The sequence below is a fragment of the Anopheles arabiensis genome, chromosome 3 (assembly GCF_016920715.1).
Source record: "Anopheles arabiensis isolate DONGOLA chromosome 3, AaraD3, whole genome shotgun sequence".
NCBI classification, from domain to species: Eukaryota; Metazoa; Arthropoda; class Insecta; order Diptera; family Culicidae; genus Anopheles; species Anopheles arabiensis.
The window spans coordinates 77,465,525-77,483,554 of NC_053518.1; the positions used below are offsets into that span (position 1 = coordinate 77,465,525).

At 41.6% G+C, this 18,030-nt stretch overlaps 1 protein-coding gene across 1 annotated transcript; it reads right to left on the reverse strand.

The window, feature by feature from the left end:
* Positions 1-9,888: 9,888 nt before the first annotated feature.
* LOC120904347 (oxidative stress-induced growth inhibitor 2-like) lies at positions 9,889-14,037 on the reverse strand. Its single transcript, XM_040314264.1, has 2 exons — positions 13,611-14,037; positions 9,889-13,530 (listed from the first exon to the last, which is right to left on the reverse strand). Exons 1-2 carry the CDS (start codon positions 13,922-13,924, stop codon positions 12,447-12,449), a joined length of 1,398 nt encoding a protein of 465 aa, XP_040170198.1. The 5' UTR covers positions 13,925-14,037; the 3' UTR covers positions 9,889-12,446.
* Between the last annotated feature and the right edge of the window lie 3,993 nt (positions 14,038-18,030).

Genomic DNA, 18,030 nt, shown 5'->3' on the forward strand with positions numbered 1-18,030 from the left:
CCTTAGAAGTCAAACAATGGATCATGAAGAAACAACCATTTTGAGTAGTCATGTGAAGCAGATTTCGACCCTCATCATCCATACTGTCCAGATCTGTTGTATGGTCGAGAAGATACATGAATGCAGGCATCGATTTCTTGTGGCAAACGTTTTTACCTTTCGGAAGTAATCTCATGATCATTGCAATGAGTCTGTTGGTGATGGTCATATTGGTCTTGAGATGAATGTATCTGAGCGTGGAGACGTTTCCTTCGTGAACTGAATAAGCCAGAGCAGCTTCGAGAACGTATCCATCATGCAGGATATCTTTTGTATCATATTCAGGCAACGGTAATCGAACGTTGCTAGAGGAGAGTACACAACATACCTCAGGAGAAAGATCCTCGTCCAGTGGTGGAATGATTGGAACACAATAGTCCTCGGGAATATCAGTTTCCTCGTTCATAGGAATGTTTTGTTGAATACAGAGTTGTTGAAAGATAGCTTTGAATGAGGTAAGCTTGTTGTTTTGTATGGTATATTTGAGAGCAGAAATAAGCCCAGCGATGTTGTTCCTTTGTGGTAGAGGAATGTCACAATCTTCGATAAAATGAACTATTATTTTGTGAGCATTGTTTTTAATTGCTAGCTTGAAGAAGCGAGTAAACTCTTGCTCAGAAATCTTAGCAGGATCGTTGATTTGCAATACAAATTGTTTGAATACTTCCAGGAAATCTTCAGTTATGCAAAACTCAAGCACTGTTTTAGAATCTAGTTCTTCGAGACGAGAGAAGATGTCAATGTGCTGTTCGTTAAGTAAATAATCGACAACTCGAATGTTGAGACGATTTGCAATTGGTTTGGAACTTTCATTTGACTGAAGCCATTTTCCATAATGATGTAGCCAATACAACAATTGATACAAGTTGTTAGAAAGAATCTGTTGAAGAAGTATCTGTTAGTTAACTGTCGCTCCAGCTGATAATACTCTTGGGACTCTACTTCTGTATCGTTTGGCGAATGCGTAATCCAAGGCACTCCATCCAAACAGATGGTCTGTTGTGTTAATGGCCTTAATAGACATCGTATCGAGCAACAAGTTTACTATTTTCAATGATGTGTACGTAACTGCCAAATGAAGAGGCAATCGACCAACAGCATCTTTCACCAATGCAGCTGATGGATTACTTATTAGTAGCTCGCGAACTCGAACAAGTGATTGATTCACAACAGCCATGTGAAGATCATTTTCTTTGCTTTCTCTTATAATGATTCGATTGAACAAGTCACGCATTTGATGCAGTTGAGGATTCCAATATGACCACGAATGGAAGAAACTCTCGTTTCTCATGCGGTTCTTGTTATCGTTCATCCAACAAGCCGCAAAGTATTCAGTAAATATTCGATGAGTAAACTGAGGAATATTATTTCGAACTTCTTTGATGAACATAGTCTTTTCATTGCTCTCAAATATGAGTTTCATACATTTCAAAGCTTCCTGATTTTCATGGTCATTCAACACCTTGGCTGCATAATGTTTGTCAGTCAAAAACATCCATGCCAGCAAGCCGTATTGGTTTTTGGTTAACCGGATCATATTTGTTGTGTATTGAGCTCCAGCAATTTGAATGGAGTAGTTCTCAGTCATCTCACGGTCGTTCCTGTGTAGCATGTTATCCAACAAATCGAACCAAACCATGTTGCAATGTTTCAACAAATACTTCAAGGTTTTACTCGAACGATTCTGTTTGTCATACAAAACAATGTAATGAAACACATTCCAGCCATTTGATGCGTTTACATTAGCCAAGTTGAATCCCTTAGAAATCAAACAATGCATCATGAAGAAACAACCATTTTGAGCAGTCATGTGGATCAGATTTCGACCCTCATCATCCACACTCTCGAGATCTGTTGTATGATCTAAAAGATACTTGAATGCAGGCATCGATTTCTTGTGACAAACGTTTCTACCTTTCGGAAGTAATCTCATGATCATTGCGATGAGTCTGTTGGTGATGGTCATATTGGTCTTGAGATGAATGTATCGGAGCATAGGCATGTTTCCCTCGTGGACTGAATAAGCCAGAAGAGCTTCGAGAACGTATCCATCATGCAGGATATCTTTTGCGTGATATTCAGGCAACGGTAATCGAACGTTGCTAGATGAGAGTACACAACATAGCTCAGGAGAAAGATTGTCGTTCAGTGGTGGAATGATTGGAGCAAAATAGTCCTCGGGAATATCAGTTTCCTCGTTCATAGGAATGTTTTGTTGAATACAGAGTTGTTGAAAGATAGCTTTGAATGAGGTAAGCTTGTTGTTTTGTATGGTATATTTGAGAGCAGAAATAAGCCCAGCGATGTTGTTCCTTTGAGGTAGAGGAATGTCACGATTTTCGATAAAATGAACTATTATTTTGTGAGCATTGTTTTCGAATGCTAGCTTGAAGAAGCGATTAAACTCTTGCTCAGAAATCTTAGCAGGATCGTTGATTTGCAATACAAATTGTTTGAATACTTCCAGGAATTCTTTGGCTATGCAAAACTCAAGCACTGTTTTAGAATATAGTTCTTCGAGACGAGAAAAGATGTCAATACGCTGTTCATTGAGTAAGTAATCGACAACACGAATGTAAAGACGATTTGCAATTGGTTTGGAACTTTCATTTGACTGAAGCCATTCTCCATAATGATGTAGCCCATACAACAATTGATACAAGTTGTTAGAAAGAATCTGTTGAAGAAGTATCTGTTCGTTTACTGTCGCTCCAGTTGATAATACTCTTGGGACTTTATCTTTGTATCGTTTGGCGAATGCGTAATCCAAGGCACTCCATCCAAACAGATGGTCTGTTGTGTTAATGGACTTAATAGACATCTTATCGAGCAACAAGTTTACTATTTCCAATGATGGGTACGTAACTGCCAAGTGTAGAGGCAATCGACCAACTGCATCTTTCACCAATGCAGTTGATGGATTATTTGTCAGTATCTCGCGAACTAGACCAAGGGATTGATTTACAACAGCCATGTGAAGATAATTATCTTTGCTTACTCTTAGAATGATTCGGTTGAACAAGTCACGCATTTGATGCAGTTGAGGATTCCAATATGACCACGAATGGAAGAAACTCTCGTTTCTCATGCGGTTCTTGTTATCGTTCATCCAACAAGCTGCAAAGTATTCAGCAAATATTCGATGAGTAAACTGAGGAATTTCATCATGGATTTGTGTAATGATTCCTGTTTTTTCAATGCCCTCACGTACTTCTTTTATGAAGTTATTTATTTGGATTGTTTCATTTGATGTCAAAAGTACCTCTCTTTGCTTTTGGTCAAACATTACCACCATTGCTAATAAAATGTGTCGTTTTTTAATTTTATCCCAAAACTTATCGTTTATTGCCTTTTGGTGAGGGTTGTCTAAGATGAATTCCGGTAATCCATTTTTGTGACTGCATAAAATTTTTAGTTTTTGATTGATGAAATTTTCGATTAGTGTTGAAAGATCTACATTTGCTTTATAAAACATCGCTTTTGGAATAGTACGGCGCCTGAAGTCCATGTTTTTTTGTGCTATTGGTAGATTTATAATGCATGCCATATTAAGAAATAAAGGTATACGCTTCAAATTTCCTAAATATTCTACTATCACGTAATAAAGATAACCTAAAACCTTATCCCGCTTACTCACGTCGCATTGTTTATAACCTTCTAGTTTGTGCATCAAATAATTGTGAACAAATTGCAGCTGATCGTGCTGTGATAAAAGCTTGAGATAATGCATTCTGCAGTTAGAAAATGTTCTTTTAACTGTTCCATGTAATCATAGGGTCTAGTTGAGATGAACAGAGTTCGAATACCTTCCAATCTTGCTAGCCTTCCAAAGAATTGCACTACGAACTCTTTATAGAAAGGAGCAGTCTCGTCAAGCCCATCGAATAAGATAATCAGTTGTTTTTGGTTGAACTTCTGCTGGAAAACCTTCAGCTCGATCAACTGTGCAAATGTTAATTCTAACGTTTTTGTTTTACATGTATTGACATAAAGTTTTCCGTTGACTATCGTCAATAGCTCTGCAGCATGATCAGCTTGGTCGCGGAACACATCCGTTGATTCAATCGAAAAGCTATAAACGTTAGGAACAAAATGGGTAAGGTGGATCAAACGGTAAATAAATCGAACGATGGCGATATCATCAAGCAGCTTAATGTCAGATTTTTGCCATCGTTTGTAATCGGTGCAATACTGTGAAGCATTCATTCGAATAACATACAGTGAAGGATCATCGATCGATAAAGCATGTGTAAGCCATGTGAAATATGTTGACTTTCCTGCACCTGCTTCATCAAGTAACAAATGTACTTTCGTTTCATCGTGCTGCTTGAAAACATCAGGAATGGCATATTGTACATCATCATTTGCGGATGAAACCGATGCGATCATTTGAGAAAACTTATAGCTCCTGAACCGGATATTGTCAAGGAATATTGTTTGATATTCGACCGAATAAGTGAAATACAAATTATTCTCCTCTACTTCTAAATCTTTTGCATTTTCTCCAACATATGGAACTATGGTTCGTGAAATATACCTTGGCTTGATTGCTACAAAGTTCTGTTCCTTCGATTCAATATATTCAATGTGATCTAGTTCATAATAATTGTACAAGAACTTACACACGAAGCTTAAGCCATCATCATCATTTACAATTCCACTCCAGTGATATCGTGGTTCCAAAAAGATTTAATGTTGTTTTGCAATATTTTGCGTACAGCTTTTGTCTTGCCTTTTCGGTTAGATCACGTACGAAAAAACATTCTTCATCCGGGCGTGCTTTTAGTACTTCTTCGATTACTATAAACTTTATCTTATATTCTTTGGCATATCTTTGAACTTCTGGCAATATCGATTTCTTCGACCGATCAATAGTCATTATAATGGTGTAAGAGATGGGATCTACTTCTGCAAAGAACTCAAATAATCCACGGAGTACATCACGTATATCTTCCTCAAAATCACTCGCTGCATAGTGTATGAATAGTGCATTGCATTGAAGCAATGCAACGGTCTGGGATGCAACAAGGGAATACACTATGATATCCAATGTGGTATAATATTGGTAATGTTCATAAGCGGACTCATCGCTGAGAAACTCGTACAGATCAGTGTGTTGAAGTCGATCTGATCGAACCACAATGTATCGATACATATATTGCCATCGACTAAGGTCACACTGTGATTCAATTTGGAATCTAGAAAAGTTATAATTCACTTTCATACTGACAAACTGTTGTTTCAAATAGTTCAAATCCATAGAAATAGGCTGGGACAAGCTCATCGAATCAAACAGTCGCATGAACATAATGTTATGCGCTGTCTTTCTATCGTCGACCCAGTGTGGCATTATTTCTAGAACACTGTTGTGTAGCTGGTCCCCGTTCAAGGATCCACAAACAAGCAGAAACTCTTTGTAAAATCTCTGTATAACACGATTCACCTGATCAAAGAAAAATGATTCGTCGTGTGTTGAAGTCGGTGGACCCTTGGTTTGAAAGAAGGACTTATCGATCATGAATTGCATCTCATCCCAGCTAACGCAACTATCGTCACACTGCTTCGCTCTTATAAGCCTATCATATTCACTCTTAAGAACAGCTCGCAACTTCCCCAAGATTGATGATTCATATGCAGTTAGTAATCGTTGGCTAAGCTTAAACTTCCCTGTGCCTCCTTCTAGTTCCTCGACACACACAGAAATCAGATCGACGAATGCGTTTAACGAAGAATAATTGGATTTAATTTCTGTGTTGTAACGAACATGTAGTACGAGCATCTGTCCTAGCTTTTCTATACTTGCTTGCCGTAATGCATCAGTCAGAGCATGAAATTGTTCCTCAGGGCTGAAGCTGTAACACGTTGCTCCTATAGCATCGCAAAAGGAAAGTATCTCGCTGCTGTCCTGTGGCCGTAATGTTAATTTTTGTTTCAATTTGTTGTCAATCGTTGCATTAGTGCACAGCAGGTATGTATGCGAACCTGTGCTCGATCTTTCATATCCTTCCAGATATGAAATGAAGTACTTAGCAATCGAAAATGGCCCATTGGAGTTCCATTTCGTGAGCAGCGTTCCTTCCGTAATGGCTGGTCGCTCCTTTCGCGTTGGTGTGTACGGATGGTTTGGATGGATTTTTTTCGATTTCGTTGGCTTTTCGGATGGATATTTATGTTTAGCTTGTATGTAGACAGTACCTTCCGGTATCGTTGGCGATGAGTAGCGGAATACCAGGTCGTCGAACTTTCCTGCATCTGGAACCTCCATCTTTAACTCAAATTGGGGCAACTTTCCTTGGCGGTGCAATGCGAATGCCCGGAAAAGTATGATCATCGTCAATCGAATGTGGTAAGCGGCGCCTTGTAAGGGGGATCTTTTGTTATTGGTAGGGGCCATATTTCGTTGCTGAAAGCAATGTAAAATAAACATATTACGGCTGCAGCTTAAGGTTGAATGATAAAAGATCTGTTAATTTCGTTTTATGTGGAAACGTATTTTTACCTTTGATAAAGATGAGTAGCTTCCTAAAACAATCAAGATGTTAGACTCGGTAAGATTTCCGCAAGAACTTGGTCCTCAAAAAACGTGATGAAAGCTGACTCATGTTTCCATTGGATCGTTTTGTACTGTATCCTACGATATTTGATAAAATAAAATATGATAAGTTATGTGAAAAACGTTTTTCACTTAATTAACATTCAAACACACTTCGGGTTGAAAGATAATCCTAAACCTATAAAAGCTATGATTATAATTGAGATACTAATTATTATCATGAATAATACATTAATTAATCCCGTCGCACAATCGTCTACTCGTAGAACTTAATACCGTACCCGCCATGGGTTCAAGCCCCGTAGGCTCCTTGAATAACTCCTAACTTGAGAGGACGACTCACGATGAGATGAATGATTGAAAGTAGTTCATAGTTCTATTGCTATACACATGCTCATGCAGTTGTTCTAGTGGTGGAGTAGCACATAATTACGAAACACGTACTTTTGTTCATAAAGTTCCGTTGCTTTCGTCTGATGTTAGCTAAACAAGCCTGGGACAGATTGAAAAGCTCTTGCCCTCTATGATGTTGCATATTTTATGTATGTCTCAATTACTATAAAATTATGAAAACCCAATAATACTTTCTGCAAAATTATTCTGATATTTGAATATGTTAATCCGGACCGTAGAGCGCTTGGGCTAGGTTATGTAATACGCAGATGACCACCCAAAATAGTCGATGGGCCAATAATATCTTGTATTAAATGATTTTAGCTTCATATAAGCTAATATTGGCAAGCTACGTGGCCATTTTGCTTTAAATTGACATCCGCTTTTCAATGGACCGCATACATTTCATACCTTTTATCACATTTATGCATGGTGTTCCGAGATTTTAAAAGATATCTGTCCAAGGTGCCGCAAAGTCAGATAATAGGTGAAAATATGAGGTGTCCGACACTAGGTTGCCGCTACTGTATGTGTTTTTGATCATCCAGTCAAGTTTCATCCGTTAAAATATTCATCCGTATGTTTTAGCAACTACAATTTCTAGTTCTTTGCGAGAACCACATGTGTGGCCCAAAGAACTCGCACAATTTTTGTTTGTGAAACTGTGAAACGAAATGGGAATGGCGCAGATAGCTTTTGATGATGCAGCAATATCGAATACAATTATCAAATGTTATTCTACTTTCAATATCTCAATCTCCTCATTCCTATTTATACCAATTCTCCCTCATTTGAGCGACATTTGGACAAAAAATTATTGTGAAGCGTTTCACAGGCCATTTCAATGAAAAACCATCACAAAACAACTCGTCGTTTTCCTCAACCGTTCCTCCCTTGCTGGTCATGTTAGGTAATAAAAGCGTCACGGGTGTCCCGATCATAGTCATTTATTCAAATATGTTTGAGTACAGTTCCCAGAACTGTAATTCATCTTTGAAAACTTCGCCTGCAACAGGTGTTTTTCAAATTGAATAGAGAAGTAATGTCTCAAAAGAGCTTTCGATGTGTGCTGTTGATGGTGAGTGACTACACGAGTTTAAAAAGACACATCTAAAAGCACTTCACATCGAAAAGCTCGTGGTTCAACGCTCGATTTCAATCCCACAGCCATTTACTTACACAGCACTGTTTGGGATGGTTCTATCAACGTTATCGCATCAAAAATCTGGGAAAACTTCACTCACAAATAAGAACTCACTCTTCACACATCAATTCTGGCTCATTCGTCAATCATTCATATCACGCATTGTTTTTCCATGTTTACACAGAACTACAGTTTTACTCTCACACGAGAAATTGAGAAATTGACAATCATTTCAAGAATTCAGTCCTTAGTAACACTTGGATAGCAATTGCTCATACAATTTCACAAACTAGGTGTGTACACTTCAACAGTTGGTATGAAACTTAACGCTTCTTTCGACCGTCTTTGGCTGATTAGGTTACAAAATGTATCTAAAATTCGTAGAATATCGTTATCTGGTGTTTGCACCATGGAATACTAATAATCCCACCCGAGCGAATTTATAAAACTAATTAAATGATAACAGCGATTACGCTCGAACCTCTGATCACACAGTGACGAGCACGCATAAAATAAGCTTCGTAACTAGCGTAACATAACTGGCCAAAGTTTGACTCCATTATCGATATACCATTGAAACACGTACATGCTACATATAGCTACAGTCAGCTGCCTAGATCTGACCCAAAACATGATTGGATGAGATTGGATAGATATGAGATTTCATGTACAGTTAAGTTATTATGCATCCTGTCATTTAAATGATCGCAAAAAAACTTCTCTTTTGACATGAGTAGATTCCTTGTTGCATGATTGGGTTTGTCAGGGGTACTCTTAATATGGCGATACTTTCCTGACTCTTTCTTAGTCGCATCTCAAAATAGCTTCAACCAGTGCCGCAAAATATCATTAAATTAAATATACAAAATCTCGAGTGAAGCAAAGTGAATGTCAGCGTCACGTTCTCAACTCTGATGATCAGAGGTGAGACTCAAACAGTTGGTGTGGCCAATCACATGCTTGGTGACATTTGTCGTAGCATTCAACTCTTGGTCCCTCACTTGGTCATGACATTTTCTCTCTATGATAATCACGACATTCTTGGAACATTCTTGGCGAGTGGTTCTAAGCAACAAAATACTCATTTTGTTGCTTGGGACCACACGAACGCGCGGCTTATCTCCCATGACTGGTTGAACAAAATGTCACCAAGCGTGTGATGGTCGCAACAACTGTTTTAGTCTCACTTCTGCTCATCATAGTAGAGCTCGTGACGCTGACAGGATTTCGTTTCAGTCAGGATTTTTGATACTGATTATCACAATTGAGTACATGACGCTGTCATGGATTTTGTTTCAGTCAGAACTTTGTATCACATTGACAGTGACATTTTGCAGCACTGCGGACAACGACATCATCAGCGAAATCTGAGTATATAATATGCGTGGAATCTTGCTTGCTCTGTGGGCTTCACCATCTATAGAAATCCACAAGATTTTGTATTTTTACGATTTTTAGGAGCTCAAATTTAATGCCATTAGCTACCCAACACATCCATAGGCTCTAAATTACAAAACTGCCCAATGGTAGACCGTACGTATGGACGCAAACCACGGTACCTTACCATACGGGTACCAAATGCCAAGCCGCATTAGAGCGGAATTCACCACATGTAGCCTCCTAACTGCCCAGACGCATCTCTCATGCCTTTGAGAAATAATATCAAAACAAACAGGGTTTCGGACATTTAAATTATATTTAAGTGGAAAACCACCATTAGCTGGAATGATTATTTGAGTTTCTTTTTATCTGTATTATATTTTCAACTTTCCATAAATGAAGAGCAAAACGTAACAGCTTACGCTAAAGACGTAATGTTTTGATTCGCAACGTTTGATTTGCGGGGTGTTTGTTTGTTTGTTTTCCAACTGTTTTCCACAGTGTCGATTGCGCGTTGGTGAGTGCATGGCAAGCAGGGAGAATGTGTTATAATTTCTCACAAGTTCTATAATCTTCTCTCTACGATAAGAAAGGGTTATTGATGGCTAACAAAAGCAAAACACTCTCCATTCTCCAAACCTTCCAACCAACACATGCACACACACAAACACGATTGACGACGATGATATCGTGATGATACAATTTAAGTAACAGTTTATATGTACAACTTGTGAAACGACAGGTGCTTCGGAAGAGTAGATCAGTAAAATTGTGTATGTTTGGGTGCATTGTAAATGTCGGCGTTTGGCTTTGAGTCTACCCTGCTTTGAATTGAATAAAAGACAATTTTAATTTCACTCCTCCAACTGTAGATGTATGGAAACGAAGCGGTTGGATAATCAATGAAAAATAAATAAAAGTAGTGCAACGCTTACACGACGGTGGAAAACGATTGGAAAGTACAATATATGCCGGGTTCGTTCGAGCGCATTACCACGGATCGCTTTCGATCGCACCCGAACGTACTCGTGGACTAGTTCTAAAACGTACAAAGATCAGTCTCTAGGTTGTCGCCTCTTGCTACTAGGTTTGTTCATATAGGTTTCCCACTCGACTCTCCACTAACGGCTCTTACACCTCATCCACCTGCAATCGGGTGTGCATTACCTAGGATGAACGTAATTACTTTAGAATTCGGTTACATTCGTAAGAAAACGGGTGTACAATATTCGCACAACGGGCAACCGCATTCAGCGCCACGGGAACGATACATGAGAGATATAAATTGAAGAGCGGTTGGTTGGTTGGTTTGTTTGAATTTTCTTACACATTATTTCCAACATTTGCATACATCCACATCTGCACAAAATGTTACACACGTTGGTAATTACAGGTTGGGTCCGTTTCCTACACTACCGAGGTACGTCGCCTGCACGGTAGCAGGAAGTAAATGTATGTATATAGAACCGGGTATATGCTTACAACCCGCTTCCCTAATCTAACTGCCTGCCCTTGTGTTTCTGTCAAATCAACAGGAAAGTATGATGAGAGTCGTCTCTAGCAACTGGAATCGGATGGTTGGATGGGACTCGTACCAAGCGGCCAAGGCAGGTTTAGGTTCCGCGCTAGTGTTCGGTTGCTTTAAAATGGGGTTTTACAACGATGGCAGTAGGACACTACGGACGAAATAAGGAGGCCCACCGCACTACACTCAACCGTGTTGAATGTAAAACAAAAGCATTTCGATCGCGTGTACCACCGATCCTGTCTCACTAAACATGGGTCGATGTGTAGTGTGTGCAAGCGTGGATTGCTTCCTGAAAAATAAATTATCTCTAACGTAAAATGCTCTACATAAGTAAAGCCGAAACTAAATCACAGACGGGCAATAAGTGTACTCCAAACCGAAGTGAAGCTTTGAAAGAGGCAAAGAAAAACTCTAGACCGAAGCTACCATTAAAGCGGAACACCGCGCAAGGCGAATATTGGTCGGCCCTTCGGTCGACTCTAACAGTTTCGCCGTATCTCGTCGAGCCCGGAAGCTTAGTGCTATCCGTAGTAGAGTATTTGTGGGGCGTAGATTGCGCGCTGGGAATGTTTTTGGGGCATGCAAGGTGGATTTGTTGTGCGGGGGGATTTTCCCTCTTCACGGGTGCGAAAACCAAGTGCGTATAGGTATGGATTGCAGGACATTGGGGGGGAGAAAAAACGTTAAGTTTAAAATAATATAAACAATTTATCTACGTGAAAACTACTCTCTTCGACTGCCTCTTCCCCTAGTCGGGTTTGCTGCACCCGAAACGAGCTACAATCTTCCTTTGATTGATACAAACAAATTGAACTACACTTGCTGCCGTGCCGTACGACGGTGCAACAGCAGCCAACCCATCTTCAAATACTTTAACCGCTCCGTTAAACATGAGTATTAGCATTACGTGCGATTAGAACTTCGGTCGGTTAGATTTAAAAAATATATACATACACACACGATAAGCTACTAACAGCGGCAGCTTCAATTGACGTATTCGGTGAACTGATCGTCCACGCCGTCCCAATCATCAATCAACGTATTTAACGCTCCCTCACCCATCGTAACCAGTCGGGTCGCTATTCGTCAAACGAAAACCCTCATTCCCGTGTGGCAGAAGGTGACGCTGGTGCCGATATAATGATGCTAATAACACAATTTATCGGTTAGCATGTCTTCTTCTTCGTTTTTGTGCAGGATCCGCGTTCATCTCCCACGACAACAATGGACGCATGTCGCCACGCACTGCAGACACTTTGCGGGAGCGAACCCATAACCCATAACGATCGAAAAACCCACTCGCGAGGGGCCCGATTCGATCAGCGGGAGTCAAAAAAAAAACCACACACAAATTGAATGAAACCCACGTCCAGTCGTCGGGGCCGGTTCTAGCAGATGCCCCGCGCCCATCAATCGTTTTCCGTGTGCTTGTGCAGGGCGGCGGTAATGCAGAGCGCACCGCCGGGTATGAAGCGCACAAAGTTGTCGCCCACCAGCGGTCCCATCGCGTACAGACCGGGATGGGCCGTGCGCAGTACCGCGTTCGTGTACTTATCCACCTCGATTGGATTGTTTTTGCAGTCGATTGGTTTGGTCGGATCTTCGCCGAGGCCCAGCCCCGAGGCGGCGCTTAGATTGGACGCCCCCAGCTGATGCTGGCAGTGACCGCCGCCCGCACTGAGCGCCGGTGCGTTGTAGTGCTGCTGCTGCTGCTGCTTGTGATGTTGGTGGCGCGGTTTATCGGTGAGGTTGATGTGTTTGCATTTGGCACACATGTGCTTCAGCCAGTACAGCTTCCGGCCGAGGCAGGAGGTCAGCAGCTGCTCGGTAAACGTCCACATCGTGAGCGGCTGGACCGGGGGCCGGCCGAAGCACCGGTCCGGAGCCACCTGGTCGTCCTCCGTTTCCGAGTCGGGGCAGGCGTTGCCGTCCCCGCCCGCCGCCGGCTTCGTCAGCGTGGCGATGAAGCGAAGGTCGGGCCGGGACCCGATCAGTATCGCACAGTACGACACGTCCAGCACGCGCCGCTCGCCCGTCTTCAGGTGCTGGACGGTGACGCGGCCGGCCCCCGCCAGATCCACTAGCGTGTGCTCGGGCAACGGGGTGTACAGGTCGTGCTTGCGGTTCGCGTCCTTCATCATCTTGTGCACCTCGTGGTACTCCGGGTACACGTTGCCCGGCAGCATCTTGTCCAGCCCGGCCGTCCGGTTGCGGTACACGTGCACCACCGGGATGCCGGACGAGCGGCAGATCGTGACGGCGTCGGCCGCACTCAGCCCCGCCCCCACGATCAGCACCGGCTTGAGCTGGGAGCGGCCCGGCTCGTCGTACTGCTCCAGCGCCCGCTCGAGATGGGGCAGCTCGTACTTCACCCACGCCATCTCCAGCCCCTCGCCCTTCACGCCGAGCCGGTTCGCCAGATCGGAGGCACCGTTTGCCAGGACGAGGTTTTGGCACACGATCGCGAACCGTTTGTTCGTCATTCGGTTGAATCTAACGGGTGGAAAGGGAAAGAAGCGAAAGGGGCTTAGTACAGCAAGTTCACGCTCAGGCCCTTGCCCGACAGGACTCACCCCGCTACGATCCACCGGCCGTGGCGGAAACGCTCCGGCAGCACCGTCTCGCACTTCCCGTCCAGCGGCACCACCGTCGTCACGATCGTTTCGTTCATGAAGTACCGCTCCAGCCCAATCTCCGCGACGTAGCTCGCGTAGTACTGGGCGACGCGCGAAATCAGTGCGCGCGTTTCCACCTCCTTCGACACCTGCCGCTTGAGCGAAAGGTTGCGGCGCGGAGGGCAAAGCAGCTGGACGTTCACCTTGCCGGTGCGCTCGTCCAGCATTGCCACCACGCTCCCACCGTCACCGTGCTGCTGCTGCCCCGTCATGCCATTATTTCCTGCCCCGCTCGTGTTGTTGTTACCATCCGTGCCGCTGCGATGATATTTGCTACACTTGCTGCTGCTTAAGGCCACTTACTGTTGCAGCGAGCGCAAACCGACGGCGCAGGTTCGGATCCATTGTTTGCTGAGCTGTCCGGCGAACCGTGCATCCTGGCCAAGGCCTTTGGAAGAGAACAGGTCGATGCGAAGCCCGTTGCTAGGTTGTCATTTTCAGCTCGCTTTTGACACGAATTTTGTATAAAGAATATTCCAAAAATTCAATTTGCTGCGGCCAAACACTCATGGAGACGTATGAAGAAGTAATGTGAGTCCACTTTGTATTCAGAAACAATTATAGACTTTTTCATTGTTTGCCATTCTGTAATCACGAATCACCACCGTTTGCAACGGTCTTTCCGGAGGAACCAAAAGCTTATTAGTCTTAAAACAAACACAGTACATGTCCCACTGTGCTTTCCCATGGCTTTCTGTCCCATGGGTTTGTGTCAATTTACTCTAAACGCATGGACCTGTTCTCTTTCTCTCGGGTGTCTACATGGAAGGGAGGCTGCAGCTAGGAACGAACCATCCTGCAGAATGATTGTTTACCGGGCCATGTCACGTCAACGTGCTTTATCGTGAGCAGGCCAACAAGAGAGAGTGAAATGAGATACAAAGGTAGACAAATAAGGGAGATCGAAGAAACTTACCGCTTAATTTTTGTGACATTTTATTAATTAAGGAATTTGATATAGGCGTAGCAATGCAGAAAGAGCAACCTGGTTCTGATGTGGTTCCTTAATTTAATTTATTTGTTTCAGACATCGAGCCACTATAGGTCTACACAACTTATTTCTATTCGTTACAATACAACTAAGTGGTAAAACAAAAGACATTGAGACAAACTCTGCCGATATAAAATTAGTAAAAAATAGTGGTCTTGACCTTGAAGGATTCGACTAGGTGCACGTATGTCAACGTGTTCAAGAATGGACCGAGCATCAATAGAACCGCAAAGTAGCTTATGTAGAAATACACACTGTGCCATCATTCGTCTATATTGGAGGGACTCCAGTCTGAAAAGGAGGCACCTAGTGCGGTAACTGGGATAAGTACAATTGCTGGACCAAGGCAAACCAATAGAACAATGCGCGTAAAAACCTTCTTTGAATTGTTTCTATTGTATCTATAATGTACTGCTGTGTACGAGTCCAAAAAAACTTTGAAATCTTTACCAGCCCACAAAAAGAAACCCAATAAGCTATTCGCTTTAGAAATGCAGAGCTCGTAATGATCTTGAAACGTTAATCTGCTTTCCCAGAGTTAGGTCTAGGAACTAGTTAAGCTGCGACTTTATAGTTGTACTGTATCGGAAATCTTTTTCTCGAAAACATAATCACTGAGCATTTGTTGACGAGGACACTCAAACGATTTAGTTTGCACCAAGAAGTGAAGCTATGCAGACAGTACTGAAGTCTCAAGCAGTCGTCAGTATCAGAAACAGGCGTGAAACTCTTGGAATCGTCGGCATGAAGTAATTTCTGGCAGTTTGGAAGTAATTTCAGCGTCTATTTATAGACGATGTCGTTTATAAATATCAGAAAAACCAGTGGTCCAAAAATGCTCCCTTGTGGTACTTCCAAAGCGTTGGTGAAAGGCGCCGAAAACGAGCAGTTTATTTTAAACCTGCATTGTTCTGTTGATGAGGCTGCTCGACAACCATTGAACTAAAGCATTGTTAATTTCTCTTTAATTTTGCTGCAAGCACTTAGAATGAAGATTTCTCGTTAGTTTGTAACATCGCTTCTATCAGCCTTCTTATCAACAGGAAAAATTCCTTAAATAGTGTCTGATTTTGAATATCCTTGAATATTCAACATATCCTGTACCTTTATAAACCAGAACTAGTGTCAGGCAATTGAAATTGCTGCCATATAATATGTGTTTAAGTGGTTTTATCTTTTGTTCTATGTGTGAATAAAAATGGTCAAAGTTAAAGTTAGTGTTCCTACTCAAAATCCAACAATAATGTGTAAAATACGATGAAAAATACGAAAATTACGTACATTCTAGTAAAACACTAAAAATAGTACAGTTGTGTGTATCTAAATAGTATCTAAATATTAATATATAATGTCCGTGGCCCCATGGTCTGTCATTTAAGGGGACGGACTTCAAATCGGTCGGTAATGGTTGAGTAATTCAACTATGAAGGAATTTACCAAAAAAATGATAAGTTTTGGACAATGTTAAGGAACATTCGAGTTGAATGTCTCGATAACAGATGGTTGGACCAGGATGAAATTTGATAAGTGAATCGGGATCGAGAAATCGTACATAATGCTGGTGGATCCAGCCAATTTTGTTACCAGCCGACTGTCCCGACAACTCCAGAGGGCTTGGGACTATTCCAACTAATAAGAGAAACATGCTCTCTCGTTTTGCCCAACAAAGCAGACACACCGAGGCTCATGCTGATTTCGTTGCATGGGACGACTAGCAAGCATGTCATGGCCATCGCGATCTTCGCCGCCAGACAAAATGCCACGAGAAAGAGACTTACCAAAAGCTCGTTGAAAAACGGTCACCAATCCGGTCACACAAGCTGTGTGAGTATCAGCTCCAATCATCACAGTTGAGCACGCGGCGTAGACATGGATTTTGTTTCAGTCATGAGTTTTGTTGATAGTGTTAGTGATATATTTCAGCACTTGTTTGGATAGCAAGAAAAGGGGAGTCGTTTACATTTGGCTATGGAAATGTAATCTTCGTCACATCGTCGTATTTTGCGAGCATTATTTTCGTCAAGTCCCTCAAACGCACCTTATGCTCTAGATTGTGCTCTCCCCTGTTTCGATTCGGTGCTAAGGTGAAAATGTTGCTAGCGCAATGCACTAAAAATGATCCAAGTAATCATGCTTAGGGAACCATAAGTGTAAAGATGTATATAAACGATTCAATGTCTGGTGATACGTGTAGTAAGATAACGTCCGATAAATGAAATACACGTCAAACGAAATTATAAAAATAAAAGAAAGTGTTAAAACACGTTTTTTAAGCATAAAAAAACAAAAGATGCTTTGCCTTGCAGGATGCATTTGAAATGAAATTTGAATGAATGGAGCAATGAAACAAACCTCACGTTTCTAGGGCATACTTTTTGTGTTTATTGCAAAAAAAAACAACGTATTTTCAAACTTCTACTGTGATACCCTTACTCTGCGTTTCACTTCACTCTTTACTGAAGAATAACACTATTATTTGTTTATTTAGGCTTTCGTTTCATGCACTACAGGTAAGGTAGGTTAGAAATATCAAAAATCTGCTTTAAACTATGCATTCTGATTTTTTTTATCTTTTCATCGCATCAGATACAATTTTGACGGACGTCCTTGATCAATAACTCATTTTAGCCGGATAGTAACTCCTTGCTGCGGAGAAACGCTTCATAATATGGTTGAACCTATAAGCGAAAGGCCATGGGAGTGACAAAATGCTGACAAAATTTTCAAAATGTGAGCTTTTGTCACTTTTTTGAGCTTTTGTCAAAATTTTGTATCCTGGAGCAGCCAGGAAATAAGTTGACAAAAGTTGACAAAAAGTGACAAAATTTGACGTTCGCGAAAAAGCGTAAACAAACAGCTATTTGGCGCAGTTGTGACCCATTGCTATGATAATAATGCTAAAGTGCATGATTCTAGTTGATTTATGTACCTATTTAGTACTTCTTAAACAAAATATCGATGATATTCAGATGTTGGAGCTTTTTGTCGCTCTTGTGTATGTTTTTGGTGCGGCCACGAGAAAAGCTCTTTTTTGCAGTTAACAAGCAATTTTGACAAAGTTTAAAAAAATTTCAACATTTTTTCAGCTCCGTGGCCACGCGCTATATGACGGGTACGTTATTGAGTCGTTCGAATTGACGACTGTACCACGGGACCGACCATCAACATTACAATCTGCATAAATTGCATAGCCTTGCATTTGAAAAGTTGTACACATATGTATAAGTACAGCACCTGGTTTCACATATTCTTTAGCTATTTTTGTTAAGCTAAGAGCTTTCGTGGTCTATGTTCACTATCAAGTGTAAGATCTTATTACCAATTAAG

Coding starts and splice junctions, on each gene's coding strand:
- LOC120904347 (XM_040314264.1), bottom strand. CDS start 13,924: ATGACGGGGCAGCAGCAGCACGGTGACGGTGGGAGCGTGGTGGCAATG. Junction 13,531..13,610: donor GGCCGGTGGATCGTAGCGGG/GTGAGTCCTGTC, acceptor TCCACCCGTTAG/ATTCAACCGAATGACGAACA.